At 39.4% G+C, this 16,732-nt stretch overlaps 1 protein-coding gene and 1 non-coding gene across 2 annotated transcripts in view; both read left to right on the plus strand.

The window, feature by feature from the left end:
• The first annotated feature begins 2,655 nt into the window (after window positions 1-2,655).
• LOC115827024 (U1 spliceosomal RNA) lies at window positions 2,656-2,812 on the plus strand. The gene has a single exon (XR_004025804.1). It is a non-coding gene; the product is annotated as a U1 spliceosomal RNA (small nuclear RNA).
• A 2,871-nt stretch (window positions 2,813-5,683) lies between these two features.
• The window catches only part of iqsec3a (IQ motif and Sec7 domain ArfGEF 3a), a 74,230-nt gene continuing 63,181 nt past the window's right edge, over window positions 5,684-16,732 (plus strand). Inside the window, exon 1 of the mRNA XM_030778115.1 lies at window positions 5,684-6,198. Within this exon, the coding sequence (XP_030633975.1) occupies window positions 5,684-6,198 (515 nt within the window). The remainder of the gene's footprint in view (window positions 6,199-16,732) is intronic.

Consider the following 16,732-nt stretch of genomic DNA (forward strand, 5'->3'; position numbering starts at 1 on the left):
GAGTCAGATTTGCTGAGAGATATAGTAGAGGTTTGGTGGTCATGTCAGTAACAGGAATCTGTTCCTGTAAATTATGCTATTGAAGTCTTTATAGTGCCTTCGTCTGGCAGAGAACAGAGTATTGACAATTCAGCTGTATGTTTGACTTGTCTGTAGAATAAGAGGGACGGACACAATGAGAAAAATCTTACATACTCATTTTGAATGACGCAAACAAATTGGAGGTGAAATGAGATCTGCAGTTTTGATTTGTTTCAGAATTGCATTGCAATGGCAGAGACAAATATCTTTTCAGGCTGCAGTAGTAATTAAATGGACTGTTTTCCCAAGGTCAAAATAGCTCAGGAAACCACCATGGGAGCTACACAAAGCAGCACAAAAGTAAACAAAGCACAACCAAAAGTGTAAGGAAAACTTCCAAAGACTACTTCTTGCACAAAAATCTAGAAACTAGTCCACAAAGAACAATGGTCACCAAAATGAAAAACTGGTACAGAAAACAAAGTCTGTGGGCTAAAATAGGAAAGCAAAACAAAGTGAAATGTTATAAGTCAAACTGCTACCGACATTACTTTGCTTACTACCTTACACCCACCAGCCAAAGAAAAAATGGTAGTTGCAAAATAAAGTCTTCCACCATCTTCCACAGTTCGGTTTGGCTCTCTTAACCAGCCAAAAATGTAATTTTCAGGAAATAACAGCACAGTGTGTAGACAATAAAGAAAAATAAAGAAAATGAACATTTACAATTAAAACTGAACATTAAACAATGAAAGTATGTGTGCCGGTCTCTCTTTGTATGCAAACAAAAAGAGGTGATTCAGAAAGTGAGTCTAGATAAATGAAGCACACACGTTCACGTATCAAAATAATTAGGGCACATCACCCAGTCAGAAAAGGCACATACATCTGTTTTTCCCCCTAAAATGATCTTTTGATTAATGTTTTTATGAAAAATAATTTTACTTCTATCTGCCTTTATTTGTTAACAAATCCATATTTACATTGATTTCATTAAAAAAACAACAAAAAAAAAACCTCCAAGAGGTAATTATTAAGTTTGCAAACTACTCCTTACAATTTTATACCATTTTTCTGATAATCATCAAAAACATTCCAAAGCATCATCTGTTTTTTTTTTTTTTATCTCCCATATGTGTACACATGGGCAAGGATCCTGCTGCCCCATGTCCTGTGTCTGCTTGGGAACACTGGGTTCTAGGAAATAATCACAAAAGCAAAGTCCAGCCTCATACATTGTCAAGGTGTGTGGCCATCCTGATGTCATGACTCAGTGACGGATTAGGTGATGTTAAAATCTATCTGTCCTAGCTGAGGATTACTCATCACTATGTGTGAAGTTTTTTACTGCATTTTTTCAAACAGTGGTAGCATCAGTGGAGTTGCTCTACAGAGCAAAATCAGTCATTTATCAGTCCACTTAAAATATAAAATATATATATATATTCATATATAAAGGATATATATTCATATATAAAGGATCTATCTTCATATACTGACATTGTCTTCTGTGACATTAGTCAAACATTTCAAAGCTGACAGAAAATCTTGTAAAAAGCAGTTTTAAAAACAGCTCTGTGTAGTAGAAAGAATGAGAGCTAATATAAGAGAAGTCATGTAACTCAATTAAACCAGGATCTGTCACAGTTGCGTTCATTTGTGAGTTGAGACCAACTGCTTGACAAATACTTTGAAAAGAATTTGTGGCTCTTTGTATGGAACAAATTACATTACTCTGGAATGGTGATGGGCCAAAATTTTGTTTGTAAGCTGCAACTCTGACCATATGAAGATATGGATTTGGCTCTTCTTTTTGGCTCTTATGCAGTAGTCCCTTGTCTCAAGGTCACACAGCACGTAAGACCGCCTTAGGGCTACAGTCAGAACTTCATTGGCTCCTTTTTATCATATGATTACAAGCAACTGGTTAAAACATAAATTTGGCTTATCTGATAGTCTAAAAAATATCAAATATTCTATTGGTGAATGTTTACATACAAGTATTGTTTCATAATTTTGAAACAATACTTCAAGTTTGAAACTGGGTTCTTTAAATAAACACTGCTCTGATAAAATGAAAACGTTTTTGCTAGAAATGCATGAAAATCATGAAGTAAAAGTGGATGATAACCATCTATCTATTAGATTTTTATTAGAAAGGTTTTCAACAATCTATATTTGCACAGTTAAATGAAAGGGTTTGGAACCCATATCGATTTGAGGTACCCTTGCAGGTACCTGATAAGAACTGCAGTCATTTTCATTGAGCTATTGATTCACTTGATCAAGTCTGTTATGATTGGAATAGAGTAAGAATTGTAGTGTCAAGGTTAGTTTAGTTTTATAGGCCTGTTGAATGTTCACTCCTTGAATGACCAGAAATGACGGAAGTTGTATTTTTTGCAGTTTTAAGAAGGCTGTTTTCTTTCTTCTTTTTCAGGATACTGCTATCACCTCATATATTTTGAGCACAGGGAAAAGCAATTGTACCAGAGTGACTAATCTCACATAAGAACATTATCATGGTGAGGTCTCTAGAATATGAAAAAAATGATGTTATGTGACATCTGCATATCACACAATGCTAAACCAGGTCACAGGGATAACTGTGTCTACGACAACAGAATACTGTATATACTTACCTGGCAGGAAAGACACCATGATCACGAAGGTGGTTCACCCTGGGTGAGGCTTAGCCATTGCACTTGGGTTATGCTGACCTCTGCGAACTCTGCGAACTCTCGACTGCATAATTTGTGGTGGTGGGGGACTGCGTTCGCGCTTTCCCCTGATTTGAGCAGCTCATTGCCTAACACAAAAGTAGCAAGTAACGCATTATATTTACTCCGTTACATGTACAGAAGTAACTTTTTCCAATAAATTGTTCTTATAAATTGTTATTATATCATTTTAAATCACAATACTTTTCACTCTTAATAGAGTACATTTATGATTTAAAAAATGTACCTGTACTCCGTTACATTAGACTATACATTTATCGCTACTTTTACTTAATTTATTAAATTATTTTTATTCACACGTGCATAGCTTCTGTGATGTCGGCTGCTTTGATACACGTTTATATGACAATGGCTGTGTATGAAGTGGCATACCACATACTACTCATCAGAGATGGGCACAAATACATCAAAAAATATCTTTTTAAAAATTACAAATACTTGCTCATCAAATGTATCAAAATAAAATACAAAATACTGGTGTTAGATTCCCAGGACCAGCAGGAAAAACATCCACAGCTGAAGTGCCCTTGGGCAAGGCACTTAACGTCCAACTGCCCCCTGGGTGCAGGTGTGCTGCCCACTGCTCCTGTGCCTAGTGGTTGTGTGTGCTCACTACTGGTGTGTAAGGATGGGTTAAATGCAGAGGTCAAATTCACTGCTTAATGTGTGTGTGTGCGATCACGGAGATTTAATCTTTTCTATTAATCTTAATCTTTAATCTTTAACAGAAAGATATTAAATGAAAATTCAAGGAGGTTGCAGACAGTCCTTATGCTGATCTCACTTCCTCTTTCAAAACAAGCATCTGAATCCTCCTAATAATTTTGTTTTATGCCACATCTGTCTCCACAGGCCAGCCAAACTCCAAACCTGTGACATTTCCTCACAGTTGTCTGGATTCTTAAAACATTTACTATTTTGTGCCATGTATGTTGATTGTGGCCTGGAGTGCAGGGAAAAACAACCACCATGTCCCTTTGGGTAAATGTATTGGCCACTGTAAGTCTTCTCGCTGATAGCCAGGCACCTGTGTACCTCCAGCTTCAGCTAGTGAATGGAGCTGTCTTCCAAACATATTAGCTTTACAATACTACATAACTCATGAAATGAAAGAATACAGCAACTGGTCTTCCAATCTGCCTCACCTTGGCTAAAGTGTCTACTATGTGAGAAGGAGAATTACAAGAGTATGGGTAATTTGACATTCCAAATTAGGGAGGCAAGGAAAATACTCTATATGTAAGTTAATGTAAGTGTGATACTCTCAGTAAATTGTATTAACTGTATTAGTGCAGGGCTAGAACAAAGAGAGACAGTGTTAAAATAATACCTCAGTGCTAAACACGGTCATATCCTCACTTTATGGTAATGGATATTAGTCTAAAAGCTAAAGTGGTGCATGGAGAACACACAACTAGTCTGACCCCATTAGAATTCAGTCATGATATCTTTCAGAGGTGTCATTTCAATTTCCAAATTTCCATTTCAGCAAATTGAACACTTCAGGTTAAAACAAATATCTGTCTCTTATTTTGTTAAGTCTTGAACAATCCATGCTTTTCGCACAGGAAAATGTAATGTTTTTCACACAGCTGACTCGTAGACTCTGGGCAAGTTTGATGTAAGTGCGTGAGGAGTTTAATCGTGATTAACACATGTGGAATATAACATTAGACGTCCGATAACAAATGAGTACACAAATGATGCACTGTAGAAAGACAGGGAGCAAAGAATGACTTGCAAGACACGTGAGGCTCAGTGAGTCAGTGAATCTGCTAGACTTCACAAAAGTGACGTTTAAAGTTCCAGTCTATTTACAGATCATCCCAGAGAGGCAGAGCTAAATTGCAGCACTGCAAGGCGTGACAATGTTAATGATCAAGTGCAGCTGAACACTAAATAAAACAAACTTTTCCTCTGTACTTCAGGCACAGTGTTCTTTTAATTTTTTCTGTTCAATCTGTTCTATAAATTTCCCTCCACAACATCTCCTATCAGAGTAATAATCCAAAATGCATCATAGTGCATTTAATACATAAGCTCACTTTAAAATCTATTCAGTGAATGATAACCTTATGCTTATATTCTCATACTTTGTTGTGCAGAAGGCTTTTACATTTATTTGCATGTTGTGCTTGTTTGTCAGTGTGTGTACATGAGCACTGTACATATTCTTTCATGTTATTTTGTGTTTGTGACAGAGGGAGTCACTTTTAGATGTGCATAAGATTGAACGAGATCTCTGTTGAATGATACTTTGCAAGCCCTGGTGGTGTAGTTTACTATCACCGTGAACATAACTTGTTTGGTTTACTCTTCTTATATTCTTATATTATATTCTTCTTCCTTCAAACAGGCCTGAACTTTAAATCAATAATTTACATTTTGCTTTTTAAATTTGACTTTTGTTGTGGTTAACAAAACTTCTGAAGACTCTGGCACACACACACACACACACACACACACACACACACACACACACACACACACAGCGAGAGAGCAAGAGAGAGAAGCCTGTGTTTAAGGTAACGCTTAGCAGTGATTGGATTGCGCTACATGTTATTATATTATTTATTTATTTCAACTATAAACTTACAAGAAAAATTCTCGAAATGGTTAACAGTTCCAGGCAAACACGTTTCTCTGTTGTTGGCTATGTTGTTGACATCATCTTCCTACTACTGCTCCTCCTCCAATCTCCTATGATGTTGATCCACTGCATCAGCACCGTCACTTGCATCCTCATAGCGTAAGCGGGGAGTCAGAGAGACACGGGCCATTCGGAAGCCTCTGCGCATACATACGTAGACGCATCATAGCAACACACGCTTCGACCAAGATACCGACCAAATATACTCGGTCCACTTGAAGATATCAGTCTGTGGCAGACTCGATAAAAGAGGGTGAGTAAAAGCACAGGAATGGAGAGCCTGCTGGATAATCCCATGAAAGCTGTCCTTTATCTGAAAGAATTAACCACGATAGTGCAAAACCAGCAGAGTCTAATACAGACACAGCGGCAGAGGATTGACGAACTCGAACGAAAGGTCGAGGAGCTGATCGGGGAGAACCGACAGCTGAGAGACCCTCACCAGTACCATCATCATCATCACCCGTCTCCTCGAAGCCCCAGTCCTCAGGCCCCCGTTCACCTGCATCAGCACCCGGCCCCCAGCAAAGCCGGAACCCTAGGCCAGTCTCCGCAACAGCATCCCGGTCTGTCTTCACGGCCACCGCAGCATCCTCCTCCTCCTCCACCGCCGCTTCATCACCCGCAGCAGCTGCAGCTCGTGCCCACATCCCCGCCGTCACCAAAGGCGAGTCAGTCCAGTCCCGAATCAGCGGAAGAGGACAAGAGGAGCCCCTGCTGCAAGTCTCTGGTTCCGCAGACGCCCACGACTCTTTGCCGCTCCGTCGGACTCGCCAGAAAGGCTGAGTGAGTTAAACTGATAAGCAGGATATTACAACAAACATATGAGAATATGTTAACAACTCACCAGTTCATAATGCGTGACTATAGTCTGGGCTACTCCAGATACGATTTTCTGCCTGTTTAAATTTAGGCTAACCTAATTTTAATGCACACACACACGCACGCACGCGCGCACACACACACACACACACACACACACACACACACATATATATATATATAGAGAGAGAGAGATAGTGAGAGAGAGAGAGAGAGAGAGAGAGAGAGCGAGAGAAACCTATCAAAATGTCTTAATTCGCAAGCGTCAAGTGTTCTAGGGTTAAAGCAGACCACTGTTATTTTGCACAGTCGACTAAGTACCTTGGAGCGTGATGTGTACCAGCACGCGTGAATCAACTGGGGTTGATCACTGTTGACGTTTTTCTCCCCTTTAATATTTGAGGTTTATTTTAATACTCGCCCGGAATCCTCTACACAACTATATGTGTTATCCGGTGTTATCCTGTTCTGACAATATAACGTGGGCAAAAATTTGAACAGAAATGCTGAAACATTTTAAACAATTTAACTTCGTACTAAACTTTAAATATTGATAGATATGCGATAATGACACATCGTAATAAGATTAAGAAAATAAAGACTCGTCTAATATAGGCCTATTATTAATCCAGTGGACTCCATCCGTCAGTTATGCTGATGTTTAATCATACGTGTCTGTCGAAGAATAAATTAAATAGAAAAAGATGGGTAGCCTATAAATGTCACGAAATGTTCGACATTTCTACCAAGCTTTCTGTGTTTTCATTATAGGCTACTTTACGTATGTTAACACTGCAGTGGGGTGCGCTTAGTTTGATAAAATTTGAGTGAGCTTTTGCTCAGATTAGCGTTTACAGCGAGCCTACGCCATTTCTCAAAAACATATTCACATGGGAGTGCAAGTTTTTTTTTCGCAATAGAAAAATGAGACATCAAAGCTGTATGACTCTGTCTCTTGTAACTGATGACCTCTCCTTCTGAATGCATTCCAATAGGACCCTGGACGCATATCCTTAAAGATCTCCACTTAACAGGGGAGACTGATTAATAGTTTATGACAGAACTCGTCGACTGGGCTAAGAAATGGAAGGGCACAGGACACATCGACCCCTGTGTGGAGGAATTAATGGGCAGACAAAGATTAATGACCATCATAAATCATACTCCTAGGTTAAAGGGAGAAAATAAGCAAACAAACATGCTGGAGCAGTTAGCAGGATATTTTTTTGTTTCTTGGAAATATTTCAATTTTGACTTTTGACTTTTTTTTACTGTGAATTTGATTCAGCTGTTTTTCACTTTGGTTTTGTCGGTAGACAGTCATGTTTTTATAGCTCACAGCATCAGATTGTAGGAAATTAGATTTTACTTTTAGGCTCTTATGACTTTTTTATGCTTAATGAAACTTTTCTTATTAGCCTTTGATAGTCAATCAGATCCATTATTGCAGTCCTGCTGATACCTTATTTTTCCATTTATTTCCACTCTCTCTTCTTGTCAATACTAAATCCAAGAGTTACTTACAGAAAAAAAAGATGGTTCATGAAGGTTTTATTAAGAAACCATTTCCATATGGCATTTGTTTTATTTCTAACAAGTGCAAAATAAAGGTTTGGGAAAGATAAATATGATGGGGAAGCAGGCTTTCCGAAAACCAACTTTGCTGTACCAGCAGAATCAACATAATATACTCACTCTGTATCAGGTCCTGGCTCCTTGTGCATCCATGACCAGATGGCCAGGTGGCCAGGTGTTACAATCAGCTCTGTAGACAAGCAGACGGCACCAAAGAAACCAAGCATCAGACACATACTCCTCATGCACTTAAGGCAGGACAACATTTAAACATACTGACCAAAAAAAACCCCAAACAAACCCCAAAAGGCTACTGAACACCACAGCACTGGCTAGATTTGCTCCAGAGTCTCTGAGGAAACATGCAGAACTTTATTTGCCAGCCTAACACCACTCTGAGTAAGATGATTTAGTCATTCTCATTTGACTCTGTTGGAAGCTGACAACCTTCATTTCGCTTTTGGACTTCAGTGAGCGGGCTTTTGGAACATCTGATCAGAGAAATTATTGATTTCAATCAGATCTGAATTGTCAAACTACCTTCTTCTTCCTTATGTTACTCCTTCTTCATTCTACATCCATCTTTCTTAAGGTTTAGCTCTTTAGGCTCTGCATTTGTAATTCCTCTGAAGGACACTTTCCTTGATACTCTTGTACAAGTTGTTTTGACCTGCAAGGTCAAATATGTGGTGTTGTCATACTGTCAAATTCAGCATCCAAATGGGTTTCAGTAATAGAACGTTTTGGAACTCTGCATCTTCCTGTCAGTGTGTAAAGAAATGATTAGTTACTCATAGGGCAAATGCATCGTATATATTTTGTCTACATCTTTGTGCAATGATGCAATAAGTAATCATATCAGAATAAGATGGAAATCTCAGTTTCCATGCGCCCTTCCTTTGCTGTGTCATTCTTAGCCATACGTATCCTGAACTTGAACACAGATTGTCCATGAAAATGCCACTTTCAAACCAAGATATTCTTATAGCTCCCTTTGTTATTTTTCTTCTAAGTTCTGTTTGCTGGCAGTGAAATATCAATCATACTCAGTCACTGAGGGTCCAGCTGAAAAGAGGCCTTTTAACTGAATGTTGAGACAATCTAAAATTGTCAAAGGAGTAAGCAGTGCACTAGAAGTCACAACCTCCATAAGAATGAATGGCATTCAGTCCCATACAAATCGGGGCTTTATATTAGGGATCTGTTGAGATCTTAATAACATCACAGGGCTCTCCTTCATTGTATGTGAGACATCACAGGCCTCTCCTTCATTCATCTGATCTAACATTAGCAATAAGCGTATGACAAATGCATAGAATATAATCACACATATCCAACAGATTTTGGAAACAAAACTTCACAGCAGCTGTGGTACTAATCACAATCTATTATTACAAAGTGAGAGATCATTTCTCATGGGAGTAGCAACAATGCTGTGTATGAAAAAAGTGAAGTACTGAACAAATTGAATGGTTAGAGACCAAATAAATAATTATACACTTGCATGGGTAGTTTGCATAAAGTGTACATTTAAGAATATGTGTGTGTCATAATTGTAGATCTAACTGTAAGCGTGAACAAGACATGAAGTATACCGGAGAGTGTCTAGTTTAAAGTGTGTTTCCCAATCCCCGTCAATGTACCCCCTGAGCTATTACTAAATTTACTGCAGAGACATGCAACCTTTCAGCATCTAAAATTCCTCTAGATAGGAGGATCTTCTGAATGAGTTAATGCAAATGCACTGCAGTGGTTAGAATATCCTAGGTTGATAATACATTGTTAGCAAGTTGATCAATCCTAAATTGCACTAAGATGGCATTTGTCAAAACAACTTAGAACTGGTGCTCTTCTCTCTTGCTGGATGTAGGGACACTATTACAAAGAACTTATTCCCTCAGCTGATTTTTATGAGAGTGGCTTGACTAAGAAAATTATGTTCAGCTTAACAGATAGTAGTTATTTGTAGGTGGGGCCCAGCGGAAGCTTAGTTTAATGTTAAGCTAGTCATTACTAGAAAATCAGACTGCAATTTTCTCCTCTTTTTTGTGATATTGTCTCTGGCAACAGTTGGTTTAGCTCGCAGAGTTCATCACATGATCTGTCATGGACACAGCCATCTGCTGCTTTTTTTTTTTTTTTTTTGGCAGGCGGCATCATTATCTGTCCAGGGACATCCCCCTTTGGAACTCTCCAAGGGGATCATGAAGTCGTTAATGCATTATAAATTTAGAGCTTACAATTAGGAGACATAACTACATCGTCAATATAAATACAGATGTCATGCAGTATAAATCACAATGCATATCACATGTTTATTTCATGCATAATACATTTCACCTAGAATTTAATGAGGATCCCTCCATCATAAAGTAATCAGTGTTAAAGAAAAAAACTTAAATATTCATTAACCACCTTGTCCTATCAGTCACAGAAGGTCATGGTCACAACTTAAGAGTTTTACCGTTCATGGTCATAGAGGACGGTCAAGTTTTTCAGTTCTTTCTGTCAGTTTTTGTTCTGACAGAGACTATATTTCACACCACAGAAAACTGTGAGCATATGGTTAGTGCTAATGACAAAACAATAACACTCATCTAACATCAGCTAGTATCACAGCTGAGACATCAATCTTAAGAATTACAGTTGACCACTTAATCTTTTGATATGCATATATCTTATCCAAGGAAATTGAGATGTGTAGAACCAGACTATCAGGCTATATGTAGAGAGAGCTTTTACATATGAGAATATTAGGGTATCTGTCATGACCTTAAAAATTCTATTTAATATTTGACATTATTAATCATGTCAAATTCCTTCTCATTTGTGCAACTTGAATTTGAATGAAGCGTGGACAACAGTTTGTCTTTATTTCTGATGATAAAAAACACACAAACATTCTTTGGAGTCTGTCTCAAAGTCTCATTGTCTCGGTGGCTCGGTGGCTCTGAACAGCAGCCTGGCACTACTGGAATGATGTTTTTTCTGGCTTAAGCAGGTATGGAGTGATGGACAAGTGGAGAGTGACCTAGCTCAACATGATGTGCACAGTTCTAGAGGGCTTCTGACAGATTCACAGATAATGACCTCCTTCTTTCTCATACTCACAAGCCACCTCGCTGGTATTAGCTTGTGACTTCAGTCCTCCTTAGTGTCTCCATTTCAGTCTCCATTTACCATTTCCCTTGCTGGACTTGGACGAGCTCCATGGCCCTGATCTTATATCTCTTTGTCTTGGTGACAGATTGTGTGTGTGTGTGTATGTGTGTGCGTGTGTAAGCGTGCACGCATGTGTGTGTGTTCACGTGACGTGCAGGTAGCTGTGAGGTGTGTTATTGGAACATTCGTGCTCAAGATTTGCTGTCTCTGCAGCTAGAGAATAGTTAAAGGTTTATTCACGCGGTGTGTGTGTGTGTGTGTGTGTGTGTGTGACTACCAGAGAGCAGCCTAGGGAAATTTGTTATACTACTGTAGGTGAAGCCCTCTATCTTTCCACTCAAGCATTTGCTGTCAAGCATCTGATTTTATTCAAGTCAAATAGGTGGTTGTAGAGGCAGACATACACATAATTTCTCCCTCGTGACAAGCACAAACACTTCTCCCACCAGTCAAAGTCCTCAAACTCTTTTGCATTGACCAGCTGCAGGGCCCTATTCAGTGTCTGTGCCCCAAGTGGTGTGACAAAAGGAAGCAAGGTAAATGTCTCAGTGACACCAGCAGACATCAGGAGTGGGACAACTGAGGACTTGCTCTGAACCACTCATTTTGCTGGCATAACACAATGTTTATATAATCAGTGAATGAATCTCTCTTCAGTGAAGCTACGCATCTCTTCCTCTCTATCTGATCTACCTCTTGGCAATGCGGTGCTTAGATGTCTGTAGATTAATGATGCGATACACTCCTGCCAGTTAGATGCTAAACTCTTATTAAGGTCTCTCACAAACACACATTCTGTATTCACTAGAAAAGGGCCATCATATGGTTGAGACATACATGCATATATATATATATGTTTTTTTGTTTATGTATATATATCTATATCTGTCTATCGATCTATCTATATATATCTATATCTATCTATCTATCTATCTATCTATATATATATATATATATATATATATATATATATATATATATATATATATATATATAAGTATGATACCTCACTCTCCTTCTCTCATCCATCCTTCTCTCTCTCTCTGTCCCTGTTTTGTCAGCTCCTCTCAGTAGCAGGGATTCTCTGTCAGGCTTTCCTCTATGTAGATGCCAGGCACGTCTGTCTGACTATGACAGGGTGACCGACTCTGGCTCCTGCTCTGCAGAAAACCTAAATCATGAATATCACATTTTGTGCTGAGTGCTTTTAGATTGCTTTTTTTCCATGTGACTATGCAGCTGGAATTTGTTCACCAATCCCTGGTGCAACATTAGCGATTTCTACATGTGCCAGGGCAAAGCGTATTTCAGCTCTCGACAGCATGTATAGTCTTGTTTTGGCAGGGAGAAAGGGAGTGACTTGGTATTCAGTGTGAAAAGGTTCATCTGTAAAGGTGCCTTACAGGAGCGGCCGTGTCCTGTACACACACAAGTGACAGAGAAGAGGAAGGGGAAGATGAGAGAAGGTAGTTGTTGAACCCAACGTTATGTTACACTCCATGATATTTTACTGACAAAGAGACATTGGAGGGATGGGAAAGGGAAAAAAAGAGGAAAGAGGATGATAGACTACATTTATATGTATTTATTTAAAAGATGCTCTTAGGCAGAATGACTTACAAAACATGTGCAAAGGTAATTATTGAAACAACATAAGTGCAGGTGTCTTGCAAGCTAACTGATGCCTAATTGTACCTTTTCTCAGCAAAAACAAGATAGCCAGCTGAGTGATCTGAGTTAAAAAAAAAAGCAATCTGGGAGAATTTTTACAGTTTATACAGCAGGTACATTCTGGTTGTGTTGCAGAGGAGGTGTCATATATTGTCCTTGCCCAGTGAGAAGGGAGTGTTATTCAGTATGGAGACAACAGGCACCTGCGACCAGGATAAAGTGAGAATGTGTGATTTACATATGTGAGAAAGAAGAACAGAGAGAGCTAGAGATAGATCGATAGATAGAGAGAGAGAGAGAGAGAGAGAGGTCTGTAGAGGTGTGTGAAGATGTGGAGAAGACACAATCAGAATATCAAGTGGTCAGATTTTTGGCATGATGTGGTATGACTCAGCTTGAATTGCAGTTTGCAGTTTGCTGTGATTTTTCATCAATCAGAGTGACATTTGCTGGTTCACCCTCATCTGTATTACGTAGGGTGATTGCCGTTGTATATCTTGTCCTCAGTAATGCCATTCAGTTGCACAAAGAGTGACCAGAATCCTGACTTTGGATAGCTGTGCTGTTCCTGACAATTAAATCATAGAAGTAAAGCATAAATGTGTGGTTGCATCAGAGTTGCTTTTGCAGCTTCTGTGTTATGCATATTACAGAGTTAGAATGGGAATAGACCACTCCAGAGGGTTGAAGTCGAAATACACGCATCTAATCAGTTTTAAACAGACAGTGTAAATCATCAGTGAAATGTAATCAGTGGTACATCAACACTCTGAATAAAGAGTTCAGTTCCCAGCAAGAGCTCCACAGCCCTGACAGCAGCCTACTTCATATAATGTTTAATTAGCCAAAAAATGGATCTGTCTTATTGTCTTTTTTTCAGCATCACAGATGTCCATAGCCCAACTCAATCCTCAATGCTGTGTTGATTTAATGTGATGTCCTGGAAATGACTTATCTGGAGTTAAAGGTCTTGATGATTACATTTAGATTCAAGTATTAGAGGTCAGGACCTCTCAGAGAAAGGGAATGATTGATGGAAATACCCTATTCATTGCCAAAGCTAATGTTTACCTATCTGCCAGAGAAGCAAAGGGGCTGGCTTGAGCTCAGCATCCAAACTCTCTAACAGGAATCATCATTGTCTGTTAGAAACTCCTCCAGGCGTTTTCTGTGCAGAGCAAATGAATGTTGTTACATCATACAAAGATTCTTAATATTATTCATTTGCATTCAACTGAAAAACGTAAATGACAATGCCGTCCATCAGAAAGACTAAATTGCATTTTCTGTTTCATCAGTCAAATTGTTTTCATTTGTTTGTTGTCGGTCCGTAATTCTGGCTGATCTGTGTCGTGTTTTATCTAAACTTATCGTCATAACTGTGGCACAGCACATTCTTTCTCAGCTCATTCTACGTTTCCTTGGAAATGTCAGGTAATATTATATGCCTGACCAAGACTAATGGCAAAATCCCTCTGCGTTACCCTGCAGGGCATAGCTCAGGTGATCAAAGCAGACAGAAAACGTCCAATCGCTTTTTCTTTCTTCCTACTGCCGCTCAGCCTCCAGTCAAATGATTTATGTAGCTTTTTCATTGCAGCGCCATGTGCATGCGGCCATGTGCTCTGACACACACGCACACACACAAACGGACACATCAGAGGTCATACAGCCGCCGTAGGATGTTGTCATGACATTGCTGCAGTGTACTGTGATCTGTGTCTGGTTCTCCCTGTGTGGTTTGTGAGTCTTATTCCCTGCTTGTTGACCACAGAAGAAGGCTGAAAAACTAAAGCAATGAAACTGTAAGCAATAATTGTCATTAACGTGCCAGTGAGTACTTTATGCTCTTGTCCTTGATCAGGTTGATGATGTTTGTCATAAAGAATGGCATTGAGAGATCACTGAAGTTACAGTATAAGAGAGAGTCAGGAAAAATGTGATGAGTAGAAAGGTATTGAAAAGGAGAAATCCATTTGAAAGTGCACTGAGACACTGTGAATGAGGACAGAGAGTGAGACACCAGCAAAAGAATAGCAAGCATTGGAAACAATCCATAGAATGTAAGAATATTTAGTGAGATTTGAGATGGAGAGATAGATAGACAGATAGATAGATAGAGAGAGAGAGAGAGAGAGAGAGAGAGAGAGAGAGAGAGAGATGCAAGTGTGTTCACTCACATGGTTTCCCCATGTAGGCAGATTTCAAATTAGTGCAAAAAGCAAATTCTATTGAATTATTTCAGCTACTACAGAACTGAGCTCACAGTGAACTGCACATGTATGGCCAGATATGTTAAAATGAGATACCGTCCTTGAGGCTTTTCCTAGTCAGAACATACTGGTAATAAGTAACATACAATTGGGTGTTGTGGCACTTTTTGAGCGCTGTACAAACTCTCACATGATAAGATTTTATAGTACATTGTTATATTGGGCATGTTTTGTATAGTTATGCCGCAATCGGTCTGTTACTCATGGAGAGATCAGTGTGGTCTCTATGAAAGAGGAAAGGAATTGTAGTATGAGAGAGGGTAAAAGACAAGAGAGGAGTGTCCAGTTGAACTGGTAGACAAGAGAGACAGCAGGGGCAGTATCAGAGGGGTGCTGCAGTGCAGCTGAGCGACTGCACTGCAAAGCTACAGCTAAAACCCCATGTGCTTTGGTTAGACCTTAAAGAACCCAGCACTTTGTGGGTGTTACATCATTAGTCCCTATGGTGTAGAAGAGGGGCTCAGGATGCTGTTGCCTACAGGGCTGTTTTGGGAGTATTTTGTTGTTTTGATATGTTGTTTTTTGTTTTTATGTCTGAACAACTGCACACACACACACACACACACACACACAGACACACATGCGTGCCCACACACACACACACACAAATTGGTCAAGCTGAAATTTTAGTGATTCAGCATTCACATGTGCGATGAGCCTCAGGTGGAACTGATAATGTTCACACTTTATTTCCTCCATGTTCCATTACCTCCAATCTTTAACACAAACCTAATCCCATTTTCAGTTCCTCTCACCTCTTCTTTTTTTCCTTATCTATTACTTTTTTCCTGTCACCCTGAGTTCTCTCATTATTATTGTTCTACTCTTTTCCTTCACCCGCCTTTTCCCCCCCCTCGTCTTCCTCAGCGTTAGGCCTCCCAACATGATATGTTCTCCCTGATCTAACTGTAGCCTCCTCTGCTTTACAGACACTCTCTCTGTTTAGCTTAGCCACTGTATGCATGTACGTGTGCATTAATGTACATGTGTAGGGTTGTCTCACATCACCTCTTGGAAAATGGAAGAGGTTTAGTCTTTATTTATACCAATAAATCCACCATAAATCCTACTGTGTCACTGCTGTATTAAGAACACAACACACACACACACACACACACACACACACACACACACACACACACACACACAGACTTAACAAGCAACACATACCCCACTGTTACACTCCTGGAATGTGCATTGTGAATAGGATACTAGGGCCGAGACACAGTGCGATAACTCCTCTGTCAGAGACGCTGCATGCGAGCCACCATGTAGTCTGATGACTTGCTGTTTTTATCAGTGTAGGAGATTAGGGATCCAACAGAGGAAGCAGCTGACATCACCGTCCTTTCAGAAAATGCCTTTTATCTGCATTGTTATCAGAGCCATGTGAAGATACACACTGTGTTCTTTCAGAAAAGGTTGTGCTGCAGTATCCTCTCTGAGAACCTGTCTCTTGCTTTCGTTGTCTCTGTTATGCACTCTCTTGGTTGCTTACACTGTCTCTCTTTCCGTCACCTTTCTTTTTACTTCCCAGTTTGGAAACAGCAGAACCTCCTGACATGGCTCCTACCTAATGCCAGATACAAAGCTTTCAAGAAGTCTCAATATATTACTGCTGATTTAGTGTTTTTATATTTGTGTATGTGTGTGTGAGCACGCGTATGTGTGTGTGTCCGTGTGTGTGCGCGCGCGTGCGTGTGTGTGTGTGTAACTACATATAATAACTGAGACCTTTTTGGTGTTGGTCTGTTAGTCTGATGGCTTACTTGATGACATATTTTCATATTTCATATTTTACCCTTTGGACCAAGATC

The sequence above is a fragment of the Chanos chanos genome, chromosome 1 (genome assembly GCF_902362185.1).
Source record: "Chanos chanos chromosome 1, fChaCha1.1, whole genome shotgun sequence".
Taxonomy (NCBI): domain Eukaryota; kingdom Metazoa; phylum Chordata; class Actinopteri; order Gonorynchiformes; family Chanidae; genus Chanos; species Chanos chanos.